Source organism: Podarcis cretensis, assembly GCF_951804945.1.
Source record: "Podarcis cretensis genome assembly, chromosome: 1".
Taxonomy (NCBI): domain Eukaryota; kingdom Metazoa; phylum Chordata; class Lepidosauria; order Squamata; family Lacertidae; genus Podarcis; species Podarcis cretensis.
The window spans coordinates 81,012,928-81,027,096 of NC_137170.1; the positions used below are offsets into that span (position 1 = coordinate 81,012,928).

The 14,169-nt window shown below is 42.5% G+C and overlaps 1 protein-coding gene across 1 annotated transcript in view; it reads left to right on the top strand.

The window, feature by feature from the left end:
- Positions 1-13,788, top strand: part of IGHMBP2 (immunoglobulin mu DNA binding protein 2) — a 70,759-nt gene extending 56,971 nt beyond the window's left edge. The window contains exons 13-15 of the mRNA XM_079991285.1: positions 2,680-3,570; positions 5,096-5,280; positions 9,977-13,788. Coding sequence (XP_079847411.1) covers positions 2,680-3,570; positions 5,096-5,280; positions 9,977-10,174 — 1,274 coding nt within the window. The 3' untranslated portion in view covers positions 10,175-13,788. The remainder of the gene's footprint in view (positions 1-2,679; positions 3,571-5,095; positions 5,281-9,976) is intronic.
- The last annotated feature ends 381 nt before the right edge of the window (positions 13,789-14,169 follow it).

Sequence of the window (14,169 nt, forward strand, 5' to 3'; positions counted from 1 at the left end):
CCGCAGAAACTTAAATTTTCTGGTTCTTGGCCATTTAGTGGACTCTACTTCCCCTACTTAAAAATTAAATGGAATGAAGCTGTATTTTCAGCATGATTTCTCAAATGAGACCGAAGCAGTATTGTGACAAAAAAGTCACAAAATAAGTAGAGCTTTAAATAAATGGTTTTGTTAAAAGAGATAGTTGACATATTCTTGTATTTTCACAAACAAATTAAGTCATCAGCTGAAGTCTAACATGTTTCTCTGTTAGCTAAATCATAGTAAATGTACCTTTTTAGATATTTCAGAAAGTGTAAGGTAACTTAAATGTAATAATCTAAAGCTCCCCCAATCACTGTTTAAATGAAATGATTTTTGTCCCTTTTACAGTAACACACCATAACCTATATAGCCTCAAAAAGTAAACCAGTGTGCCATCAGATCCCAGTCCTGGTGACTACAGTTTCACATCACTAATTAGTTTACATGAGAGCAAACCCCACTGGATACAGTGCAACTTACAACTGAATAATCATGCATAAAAAGATGTTATAAAGCTGCAAGTGGTAAATCAGTTAATGAAACTCATTAACTGGTGAACTGAGGTCCCAATACTGATCCTTGGGAGACTCTACTATCTACACTTCTCCATTGGGAGAACATTTATTCACACTCTCTGCTCTCTCTTACTTCACCAGTTCCTGATCCACAAAAGGACCTCACCTCTTATTCCATGACTGCTAAACATGCTTATGAGTCCTTGGTGCGGTAGTTTGCCCAAAGCCTTTTTGAAAGTCTAAGTTGGATCACCTCTATCTATATCCTTGTTGACCCTTTGGAAGAACTCTTTAGCAGGGCTTGTTCTCCTGTATGCTTGGTTATTTCATCTTTAACAATACTTTCCACCTATTTTCCGATAGCTTTGAACTCATTGGAAGAAAGCTGGGCTATAAATGTATGAAATACATACATTTTCACTTTCATATTCATTTGACCACCTTAAGCAGTGATATGACCTTGGGAGATGGTTTTGTCAACACAAGCATTTCTGCTTGCTTGATGGAACAATCTCCCCCCTCTTCCCTCCACACTGTTCTAGGGGTCCTGCCACCGAAATGCAGAGCCATTGTGGGGGGCAGGAGAAGGGAGGGAAGCCCCTCTTCACTAGCAGAAGACCTTGCTAGCAGAAGAGTGGCTGGGGAAACCCAGCCAGATGGGCGGGGTACAAATTATTATTATTATTGCTAGGCTCTTGATAGCAGGACCCATAAACTGGACCAGGTCCTGAGTTCAGAAAACTAAAGCAAGATTTCACTGCAAAAATGGTGTCTGTGTTCGTAATGATCAACCTGGAGCGCATCTGATCTTGTAGTTTGTTGTGGTAATGAAGTTTGGCTATGTTTATTTTGCAGTTCCTATACCTCTGTAGGTATAGGATTACCGTATTTTTCGCTCTATAGGACGCACTTCTTCCCCTTCAAAAATGAAGGGGAAATGTGTGTGCGTCCTATGGAGCGAAGACGCCATAGCCCCGCGACCCTCTCCCGGCTGGAGAGGTGACGCGCAGCTATGGCAGGAGCCTCTATAGCCGCGCGTCACCTCTCCAGCCAGGAGAGTGCGCGCGGGGCTAAAAAAGCCATAGCCCCGCGACCCTCTCCCAGCTGGAGAGGTGACGCGCAACTATGGCAACAGCCTTTCCGCTGCTCCCTGACCTGCTCTTTGGGGCTGGTGGTGGGCTTCCCCCCGCCAGCCCCAAAGAGCAGGTCGAAAGGAACCTGAAGCCTGGAGAGGGAGAGGGGTCGGTGCACACCGACCCCTCTCGCTCTCCAGGCTTCCAAGGTAGCCGTCTGAACGCACCTTAAACGGCACCTTGTTTTAGAGCAGGAAAACAAGAGGGGGGAAATTCTCCCACTCTCTGTGCAGCGCCTCCTGCCGCTTCGCCGAAGGGGCGCTGGGCAGAGAGGGGGAGATTTTTTTTTCTTGTTCTCTCCCCTCTAAAACAAGGTGCGTCCTATTGTTCGGTGCGTCCTATGGTGCAAAAAATACGGTATATATTGGGCATAGGCTACAACACCCTAAGAAACCTCAGAGTTCATCTAGCTTTTGTGTGATAATAAGAATAAGATTGTGGTAATATACTTGTTAATTATGTATTGATCAATGTAGTTGCTTATAACTCTTTGGTAATTGCAGAAGGGGCCCTTGTAACCCAAAACACGTTGAGGTTTATGTATGTATGAATGAATTATTTCTTTGTATACTCAAGGATGGATTATTCATGCATTGGTATTGGTTGCTCATTGAATACTGTAATGTGGAATGGTAACTTCAATTGCAGGAGAGCTTCAGGTGTCTATTCCAGTGAACAGATAAATCTGGGATTTAGGTCCACCCCTCTGCCACTGACAGCCATGTGGCACCAAGATAGCAGGGAAGCTTGAACAAACTATAGCATAGGATCCCATGACATATCCATTTAGCCTTAAAGGTGTGTCTCATAACAGATGTCATGTCCTGGCATTTTTGGAGCTGAGTGAGCATGAGAAATCCTTAGGTCAACATATTAAACTGGAAAATTTAGGAGGAAACTGTATACATTTTGTGGTGGTGGTGGTTACTATTGTTATTGCTACTGCTGCTTAATTTTTCCATATGCTATTTTTTTGAGGCCTGTATTATTGTCTTTATGAAATACAGGTGAAGTAGGATTCCTTGCTGAAGACCGGAGACTAAATGTTGCAATTACTCGTGCCCGCCGTCATGTGGCTGTGATCTGTGACTCTCGGACCATTGGCAACCACATTTTCCTTAAACGCCTGGTGGAGTATATGAACCAGCATGGGGAGGTGCGCACCGCTTTTGAATACCTGGATGACATCGTGCCAGATAACTATGCTGCTCCCAAGAGCTCTCAGGGTCTGGGTGACCAAGAAAAGAGACTTAAGTGCAACACTCCACTTGCCCCAAAGGCTGATGGAGAGAAGCCAAGAGGAAAACCAGCCAAACCGACTGGGCAGAGGCCCATAGAGGGTTCTGTGCAAAGCCCAGCCTGGGGGGCAACAGTGGATACTGTAGTGAAGGGAAATTCATGTAAGCATGAAGCCAGGATACTGGAGTTTCTGGAGAGCGGTGAGACCCACCTGGATTTCCCTTCATCATTAAATGCCCATGACAGGTTGATTGTCCACCGTCTGGCAGAGGAACATGGGCTGCAGCATGTGAGCACAGGAGAAGGTAGAGAGAGATACATCAGTGTCCGTAAGAGAGGCACTGCGACAGACTTTTCTCTGGAAGATGCTAAGGCCTGTGAACAGGAGTTGTCCTGCAGACCTGCAGGCACCCCCAAAGAATCCCAGGCCTCTGAACAAGAGTTAACCTGCAGACCCCCAAGCCCCTCGAAAGACGCCCATGCCTCCTGTGAGGAGAGTGGAAGCCATATTAGCAAGAAGAAGGTGGATCTGAAAACCCTGCACATGGAGCGGATGCAAAGGGAGAAGGCCAAGAGAGAGGAGAGGGCCAAACAAAGAAGTGAGCCAAATGTAAACCTTCAGGAAATCACTGGGAATAAACATGGAAGTGAAGCCAAAGGTACATTATTATACCATCTTGGGATTTGCCATTCTGTAGCAAATTCCCTTCCTTTGCAGAGCTTTTCTATTTGCATTTTTAAAAGGAAAAAGTGATGATACTTCACTGCTGCCCTTTCATTTGTCCCATATTTAATTGAAATTCCTTTGCAGAGGCATTCCAGGGTATGTATCCCTCGGGCATCCTTTGGGAAATTCCAGGCCAGAGCAGCAGGCAATGGGAGTCCTCTGCTCCCAGAATGGCTTTAAAAATTGATTGCCGCTTCTATGTTGTGCCTACAATCCATTTCTCCCCTTCTGCTCTGCCTGTGACAGGCTTTTCTTCTGAAAGCAACTACTTTTGACAACAACCAGGAATGCAGTTGAAGTTAATTGTTCTGAGACACAGAGATTATTCATCCAATAGGTTTCCTTTGAAGGGATCAGAAGAATGCCAGGCTTTGGTTTTGGAAATATGACATGGGCCTCTGCCCACCCCAACCCTTGAAAGCAATAACAGATTTGCAGACAAAAATAACCCAGGGCTCAGATTAGCTTGCTCCGTGGAACAGTTGCTTTGAGTGTTGTGCAGGTAGGAAGAAAAGATGTGAAGCTGGCAGCCATTCCACCCCCTTCCCCAAGGCAGGGTTTTATCTGGCCCATGCTTTATAATCAACTGTGAAATGATAATATTGCCTGGATCTGCATGTTTGTAGAGGCAGTATGTCAGTGAGGAGGAAGAACTTCTCAGCTCAAAAATAGATCCATAGAAGGGAGAATCTCCATCTGCCTATTTAGGAGAATGGGGTGTGTGCGTTCGTTTGTGTATGCTTCATATGCATACATGTGCACACACTCCTTTTCTCTTACTGCTAACTTTGAAGAGAAGTGGAAACCTCCACACACAGAGAGAATTCACTTGCTCTTGGATCTGTTTAGAAACAGCAAATCAGCACCTAGTGTATCAATCTCAGTGCTGTGTAACACAGCGGAGAACAGTCTCTCTGTGTGCATATTTTCTTCTTTGCCCAGTTTATCTTGCTTGAACATTCTGGGTAGGGATTTCATCTTGCCAAGTGATACTACTTGCTTCTGCATGGTTTACAAAGCCATCTGTTCTCATGTGTGTGCATATGAAGACAGCCTTCTGCCATTCCATACATCTGAGGTTGCGATTGCTCCCTGGGTTTCTGTTTTTGCTGATCAGCTTGTTTTGCAGGCTTTACTAGGGGACTGGATGAACACACCTGTGCCCCTTTTATTCCCATGAAAAAACACTGTGTTGAAATAATAGAATCTTAAAAGTTGGAAGGTACCCCAAGGGTCATCTAGTCCAACCCCCTGCAATGCTGGAATCTAAGCTAAAGCATCCATGACAGTTGGACATCCAACCTCTGTTTAAAAACCCCCAAGGAAGGAGAATCCACCACCTCTCATAGGAGTCTGTTCCACTGCTGAACAGCTCTTAGCTCTCTTAACTCTCAGCTCATCTGTAAGCTCCTTTTATTGCATGCTGATGATTCTCCTCCCCACCCTTGTGCTTTTAGGGAAGGCTTCTGTTAAAACCAAAGTGGAAGGTTCAGCAGAGGAAGATTTTGATGCTCTGATTTCTGCTGCAATCAAAGCTGACAACACGTGTGGTTTCCCCAAATGCAAAGCAAGTGTGACAACCCTGGGGCAGCTCTGCCTGCATTGCAATAAACGCTACTGTCTCAGCCACCACATCCCAGAGGTATGTTTTTTTCCTTGCCTGGTTCAGATAAGCTAAACATTGCCACCATCTGCTCAGTTTCTTGACCCCCAGTCCTTCAGGACTTGAATTTCATTCAGTGTGAAATGGCTGTGTGTGTTTTTTAAAGTATTTCACAGACTCCCATTTTTCCAGGAGGCTTCCAGGCACAGGAAGGTGAGCTTTTGAACCATTTGCAAGGCCAGTTGAACATGTGCAAATCCGCTGGTGGGTGGATTGCTCCCATTCCTCTTTACTTTATTTTTTAATTTAAAAAGATAACATGAAAATCTGCTTTTAGGGTATGAGGGGGAGCAAGGTTTATGAAAGCCATATAGCATAATATGCACATGCAGTTCAATTCACAAGGGAACCATGAGTGGGGAGTTGCCTCCAGCTTAATATATCCTAATAATGGGGAAGTTCTCTCCTGCTGGGCTATAAGTGAAAAAAGAAACTCATTCAGAGGTGCCTACAGTTGTAGGAGGAATATGAAGCATTTTCTTCTTCCTTTGGTACTTTGTATGGATTTAGTTATTATGAGCCTCTGTGTGTCTGTGAAATCTCGCTCCAATCTTTCACCAAGCTCTAATATGAGAATGACTTTCTTTCCTGTGAGGTTCGCAGTGTACTTGTATTTCCCCTCACTCACCCACCCACCCACTCAAGACCGTTAACAAACAAACAAAAATACGCCCCCCATTTCTTCCCTGTCTCTGTTCTTCGTGGTGTTTAGGATAGAAAGGATGGATCTCCTTGATTGGAATAACAAGGTGAGGCCTTTTAACGCAGGCACTTAGCACTGCAGGGCAGAGAACCTGTGTTTAACAATGTGTCACTGCTGAAATAATGTGATTCTTCAGAGTCTTTTTTTCTTCCCCCGGAGGGTCTGAGTCATTTCCTCTTGGCACAATGTACCTCAATTCACCTCTCTTCTTTTAATATTCACCCCCCGCCCACAACCTGTTCAGATGCTTGTGGGAGGATGATGCTCTAGAAAATGTGTGTATCTGAGGTGCTGATGGTGCTAGCCTAGAGAGGGCCACTGTTCTGTGGCATACAGCACATACCCTTGCATGCATAAGGTCCCAGGTTCAATCTCTGGCATCTCCAGCTAAAAGGTCTTGGGTAGCCTTGCTAGGCAGTGCCCAGGCCTTAAGCCTGCTCCATGGAGAGTCAGTCCATACTGAACTAGGTAGACTTGTGCTCTGCTTTTCCCCTCCAAAAAAGGAGATGCTCAAAGTGACTTGCAAATGATTTTAAAAGGCATCTTCATATGACACCAGCCACGCCATGTGTTCTGCTCAACTATAAGCCTTTTATCTCTCTTCTCTCCCTCTCTCCTTCATCACACTGTAGATTCATTGGATACCATGCACCAAGAGCAGCTTTAAGTAAGAGAAGTTGTGCAAAGCCCTTTCTCACTCTCTTGCCCTAGCTGCTGTTGTCACACTGGTACTACAAGAGATACCAAAAGCACAGCAGCCCACCTGGGTGCAGCAGGCTTTATTCTCAGAAGCCTCTTTCCTTCTAGGTGTTGGTCAAAGCAAAACGTCATCCTTTGCCCATCATTGCAGCTGTAGCAAAGATTGGAGTGAGTTGCACTTGAATTGCAGTCCAGGACTCACAGAAGGTGGGAATGTCTCACTCTGCAATTCTGTTAGAGCTGCTCAATGGCTGTCTCTATGTAGCACAAAAAAGACCTGTGTGCCAGGAAAAATAATACTGACTTCCAACGAGCTTTCAGATGTCCTCTTTATGCCCCTCTGATTTATTTGAAGCAGTAGATCATACGTGGTTTTAATCCCATGGAGAAAGTGCTGTAGCTAGCTGAAGACATGTTGATCTATAGTGCCTGAAATAGATTTACTGGATTATGGATTTACTGGCATTCTGCCAACAGTTTGAGTTGGGTTTCTTTCTAACCGTAAAATAAAAGTATATATGGCAATATTTTCTGTGGCACATGCTGCAGCAAGGAAAAAATAAGCAAAACAGTGGTGGTCTTAAATAGATATACTTATCATGTGACACTTGCTGGTGTTTCAAGGCAAGCTTGAATCAAGAAAAATCTTACTCGAAGGATTTGTGAATGAAGGAAATAAGAGTACAAAAAACATGTAGGAAAATAGTCCAAATGTTCTGGTATTCTGTAGTTTTGATTTCAGGGTTTGCTGATTTCAGAGTTGTATTGGTAGAGAGCTACTACACAAAGGAGATGTGATCCTGAAAAAACAAAGGCAGATTTCAGCGCCCTCTGTGCAGGAGGATCCCCCTCCCCACTGCCATGCTGGTGGTCCCATTAAGAGAACAGGGTTCTGAACAAGAGTGTGAAGCAGAAGTGGCCAAGCTGTGGCCGTCTGGATGCTGTGAGACACCAGCCAATGATGGGAGTTGTAGCCCAGCAGCATCTGGAGGACAACAGATTCCCCACCCTTGCTATACAGGAACACAGTCACATCTGTTCCTTTGGTTCCAATGCATAGAAAGGGCACAACTTGCAAATGCAGAAATGATTGCCAGTTTCTTTTCCCTCTTAGCCACTGTGGAGCAGCTGCATGCATAAAAGGAAATCTGATTGTGTGAACAGGCCCCTGCGGGGGCTGGATTAATAAATTCATAGAATCGTAGAGTTGGAAGGGACCACAAGGGTCATCCAGTCCAACCCCCTGCAATGCAGAAATCTTTTTGCCCAATGTGGGGCTCAAACCCACAACCCTGAGATTAAGAATCTCATGCTCTACTGACTGAGCTATCAGTAAGGTATTGCAGAAGAATGTATTCCCCTTTCGTATGCAATCACAAAAGTATTTTGTTAGGTCAACTTAAAAGTGAGATTTTTAATTTTTAAAAAATGGTTAAATCAGTTCAACTGTTATCCAGCTGTCATAGTATAATTCATGTAGAGTTGAAGGTTTAATCTATCCTAGCCTGAATTTTGGACCAGTTAATGAGATAGAACTCATTTTAGAGGAACTGCAGGGTTTGATCCCATATAGTCGCATCAGGTCCCTACCTTTTTACTGACTGCAAATTGCTTGCCATTTTATACTGCTTGAGAGTGTTTTGTCATTTTCTTTCAGCTTTGGACTAAATCCAGCTGTTTTAGCTCCTTGTTAAAATGAATTCTTCTAAGCAATAGCTTCAGTGCTTTCCCACCTTAATAAATCTTGCTTTCCAGCAACCCAGCAGGCTTGCACTTTGTCACTCATCTGCAATAAAACGAGTTTCCTTCAAAGCTGTTTTTCAGCCATTAGTTTATCCTTCCTGTTTATATCATTAATGTACATACTTGTCTCTCTAATTATCTTTTCTCCTGATGTGCTTACAAGTCATTCAACTTGTGGTAGCTTCGTCTCTAGAAATCCTAAAATGCAGAGATATTGCATGTCTCTATTCCCTTCTCTTTCATACATGTAGTATGTGTTCTTTTATATCTGGTATTTTGGCAGCCCTTTGTGGGTCCATAATACTTTCTTCATCCTCCTTGCACTTAATTTTCTTCCACAATGCCCCTTTATATCTTTGTGCCTTGTAGAATTTATCTCATGGATGACTTGCATGTTGCCTACTGCCACTTGTCATCCTCGATTTGCTTTCTGGCTCCTTCTTTTATACAATGTGTATTTAGCTCCAGCAGTTAGGCCAAGAAGCAGGCCTTGCTGATGACTCAAGGTTGGGAGATTATTTACCAGTCAGTATAACCTGCTTCCTAAGAGTGAGGGAGGGGGATATTGGTGGCCTGGAGATGAGTGAAAATCACTACCTACAAGAATCCAACAGGTTTATTAATAAATAGTTTTGTCATGAATCTAAGGTATTGTGATTTAGAATGCAAAGACTACAAAGTTCTGTAGAAACTGTTGAAAAACAAACAAACCAGCCTTGGGGGGCTTTCCCGTAGCTTGGCTTGAGTGAAATTTTGAGGGGCAGCTGACATAACTGATCATATTCCTTAGAATAATTTTATTTTCTATTCAAAGCCAGAGAATAAATTATTGGAGAAGTTTCACTCAGTTTCATAACACAGCTATACTGGGCAAATTCCTATTCTGGGCTAGGTAATTACGCACTTTGCAAACATTACTTGTGACAGCCAGTCTGCCGGGGGCCCAACAACACAAAAGAAACAAGGAAATGTGATGCGTTGTTTTACTTATTTCTGATACTCTGTTCTTCAGCTTATATGGCTATTTCCATGCAGTTTCTTTCCCAGTCAGGCACCGTTTGCACCCAGCACTGTGGACATTCAAGCTGCTTAGGTGAGGTGGTGGTATTGCCACTTTATTAGCAATAGATATGATGTGTATTGTTATGATTCAAGGGCTTGATTGTTCTTGGTTTCCCTCCTTGCATCTGATTCTTTCCAGACTGGAGATAAGAGAGAAATGTTAGTATTTATCAACAAGGGTGACAAAGGTGACTGGATGATGGAGTAGAGATTTTCCTTACATTTTTAGAGTTTGGGAAGAAATACTTAATCTGTCCAAAATGATTATTTAATTGCTCCTTAGGGAAAAATGACCTTCACATTTTTTAAATTGTTTTGTTTTGTTGTTAAAAGACCCACCAGTAAGTGAAGTAGTTTATTTTTATGGACTGTGAAGAATGATCAAGTTTATGATAAGCAGTTTTCACTAAGGTCGTAATTTTGTGCTGGAACATCTTGAGGCTGATATTATGGCTTTATCTCCCACAGATTCATGGCTGTGGGGAGAAAGCCAAAGCATATGCCCGGCAGAGAATCAGCAAAGAAGTTTCTCTATGTGCTGGGAGTGGGTTAAAGGACAAGCCCTTGGATCCTGCCAAGAGAGCTCATCTCCAGAGGCGCCTGGACAAAAAACTCAGTGAGCTCACAAGCCAAAGAAAGAGCAAAAAGAAAGACAAAGAGAAATGAGAGGATTAGCTATGTCAAGGCAAGATGCTCGCCTGCCTGTCCTTGAGGCACCTTCGTAAAGCAGCATGCTCAGGCTCCAGAGGAAAAAAGCTCATCACTCTCTTAAACCTTTTGGCTTCTTTCCCCCACCCCACTCCCCCAAAATCAAGAATATGTCCTTCAGCTTCATGGTCCTCAGAGAGCCAGAGACTGACTGAAGAAAAGTTCCCACCGTCTGCAGGCTTCAAACAATTCTCAAGTTGCGTCTTGCACTGTAAAATGTGTTTTTCCTCAGTCACGTCAGAACTATAAAGCCCCGTTGGTTAAGGAGAAAGGTGGGCAGCTTTTGTTTGTAGTAATTATCTTTATTGGCGAGGTAATAAATGTACTCTGAGTGGGCGCAGAGCAGGTTTTACAATAAAACAGTGATAGCGTATGCCTTGAGCAATGAACTGTCCGTTTGACATTGCATGGTAATGTAATAATCGTTGTCCATGGGACTCCTGTCCCCCCCCCCCCCAATGTGTGGGAGCAATAAAAACCTCTCCAGGTGGTCCACAAAATTAAGGGAATACAAATAGCTTTTTCCATTTCTCAAGCTCAGAAACTTGTATGTTGAAAGAAAAGATTCTAAAAAAGATGTGTTAAAATTGTGAGGGGACAAAGTGAAAAAAAATCTAGAAAAATAACCTGGGTTCACTGGCCCAGCACATACACTTTTACTGGAATATGCTGGGATTGCGCGCAGGTCTTCTGCATACAAAGATGTGTTCTACCCCTATGCCACCACTGTGTGCTATGGACCTTAACTTACAGTAGGGAAACCTCAGGGCCAGGGCCCAAATGAAGTCCTTGCAAGTCTCTCTGTTTCATCCCCGAGACTCTTCCCAGTGCCACATCCTGCACTAGGCCCACATCAAGTGCTTTAGCCTGTCTTGAATGTGTATCTGAACTGTGGTGCTGAGGGGTTCCTGTCAGGGGATCCTCTGACTTGCACATGGCTGCAGTGTGGTCTACTGCGCTAAGGTTGGGTCCGATCTGTTGCTCCACTTGTTTGTTTTCCTCTGACCCTTCCAGCCACCGACATGCAGCTCTTTGAAGGTTGTCCATGAGGGAATGTGTCCGTGCAACTGAAAAGCATTTGCCATCCCTTGGCTTAGAATCACAGAATTTGTAAAGTATATTTTTTTTCTCAAATTCATTCAAGTTCCAATAAAAATAGACACATTTATTTTTTGGGGAGTGTGTGGAGCTGTTTACAAAACAATGTAGTCCCACAAATAATTACCCAGTAGAGTTTTCATTGTGCAGAACTATATGCAACCAAGAAGCAGGGAAATAATGGTCCCATTTTCAGGGGAGGGCTCTCAGTGTCATGTTACTATGGATGTGGCCTCATGATTTTGTTCAGAGGCTCAAGTACTTTAAGAAAGAAAAAGGGTGCATTCCTCTCCTGTTCTTTTCAGGCAGTGTCCTTTTCACCTCATCTTAAGAACTACGCAAAATGGGTTAAGCTTCTGGTATCTAGAGCAAGTTAATTGTATTTTTGTTGGTTCTTTTATTTCTTATATTAAGAACAGAACAAGAGCCTGCTGGATCAAGCCAGTGGCCCATCTAGTCCAGCCTACTATTCTCACAGTGATATTTTATTGCATTACAATTTGAATTCTGTGGAATGCAAATTGTACAGTATCTAGCACAATGCATTATAATTGCTACAACAGGCAGAAAAACCATTAAGTGGTTTGCCAAGGCCATCAGCAATTTTCAAGTGGTCTGTGGGGGGTAGTTTGGGAACCACTGATCTAGAATGATTACAAGTCCCAAGTTCCTTTAGCCGCAAATGTCCTAGATGTTCTTGGCAGGATTTGTTCAGCCTTGGGCTCAAAAGCAATGGGACGTCATTCTCTTGCCATGCATGGTGTCTCTAAGGGTCTACAAATGCCCTGCAGTTCTACCATCTGCCAGTATTAACCTTGGGTTTGTTACCCTTCCAATCTCTCTTCTCCTTTACTTTAAATTAATGTGTTCACTTTCTCTTGTCAGCCTTGAAAACACAAGAGGTGTTTGTGTTTTATCATCTGATCCTAACAATTGGTGTCACATCATTTCTGAGATTCTAATAATCATGCAGCTACAACCTTGATTGCTCTTGGATTCTGAACCCATAACTTATAATGTGAGCCGACAATAATAAAATGAAATTGAATTCATTTTTTAAAAACCCACAATCATTATATCCTGCATAAAATTAATGTACTCTATTTAGGAAAGCTCAGTGTGACCAGATGAAATTTTACCAGAGCAGAATGCTAAATGCAGATCAGTATGCAAGATCCAAAAGAGGATTTGGAGGTACGTGATAGATAATTGTGATAGACAGATTGATTGAGGTAGGACTCCAGTGCATATTATTACACTCATTGTAGTGTGGGTGTCTGTGGGCAGGGGCAAGGAATCTGGAAAGTTTTAGAAGTGTATTTCCTCCCCTAAATGCAGACACTGGCAATTGTCCCTTGGGTTTTGTGTCTGTGTTTGTAATGTATAATATTAGCTATTTGAAGACATAACAATAACAATATGGTGACATAATAATATTTTTGTTATTATAATTTTTAAAAAGTGTGGGGTGAGCTCCATTATTAAGGTCTCTTTACACTTGACTGTGTTTGGGTTGCTTAGCACCTTCTAGTTTGGAGTGCTGCTGGCTTAATGAGCAAACCCTTCCTTTAGTATCACCTTCTGGAATACTTCAAAGATGACGAATAATGCCTTATTAACAGAGCCCGTTCTCTGAAATGTAAAAGAACAGAAGTGTGACACAAGGTTACAGTGTAATTATAGTAAATCTGAGGAGGACAATTCCCTCAATAGTTAGTTATTCCATGCTGATAAAATATTTCTGAGCTAACATTAAAAAAAGTAAAAAATGGACAGACTTGCTGCCAAGCAGTTAAAATTTCCCTTGGGCTTCTTGCCCAGAAACCAGTTGATATTAGTTCTGTCATTTAAATTTTCCTTAAAAATATACAATGAAACCAGCACAAGGAAAGTCACCAGCTGGCAAGTCAAGGCTGAATTATTTCAAATCACAGCAGAGTGGAACAGAGTATAAATCTCATCTGTTCTGCGTGTACCTCTATCTTCACATCTGCTTCTGCCGTTACCAATTTCCATAATTGTTTATCAGGGCTTAATTTGAACCTACCACCTTCTCCTGTGTCTTACCATCATTGCCTTTGCTGGCACTTTTGGAGGGGAGATTGAGGAAGGGAGTTGTGACCCATTTAGGCTGTGGAGAAGACACCTGACCCCCTGAACTGTATATAAGCTGGACTGCTGTGGCTCCCTGGAGTGCAGCAAGGTTTGAACTTGTAGCGTTGATAAGCTTTCTAATTTATTTATTGGCCTCTTAATATTTATTTTGCTCTGTACTTGTTATGCATCATCTAGATAATTTCATTGTAATTTATTGCATTTATCCTTTTGGTTTTTCTTTGTTTCAATTTAGTGGTATGTTTTGTAACATTTTATGTTTGTATATTTTAAAAATTGCTGTTACAAGCTGCTTTTGAGTGCAGTTCACCTTGGGAAAGTGGCATAAAAATGAAATAAACTTAGCTCATTGCTTTTGATATCAGAGCTTAATCCCCTCATCAGCTGGGCAATAATGAGCATGTTCAAAGAACCTTCTCACCACTGAGTATCTATAGTCTGTTCCCATATATATCCAAGCAGAGTTGAGCTCCAATTCCACAAGATTTTTTGAAATTAACCACCAGTGTATGTTTGGGAGCTGGAAAGACACTAGCAATTAGTCCATGGACTGAAAGTTACTGTATCTTAACTAGTTCCAGTTCACTTTCATTGCTTTATCCTATGTCAACATAAATAATCACTATAATAAACATGAAAATGTGGTCAGATGCCACTAGTGATGTTATATCATAGTGGTGTGTATGAGCACCTGGCTTAAGAAGAAACCCTCTGTTTCACTCTGTATATTGATTGTCAAT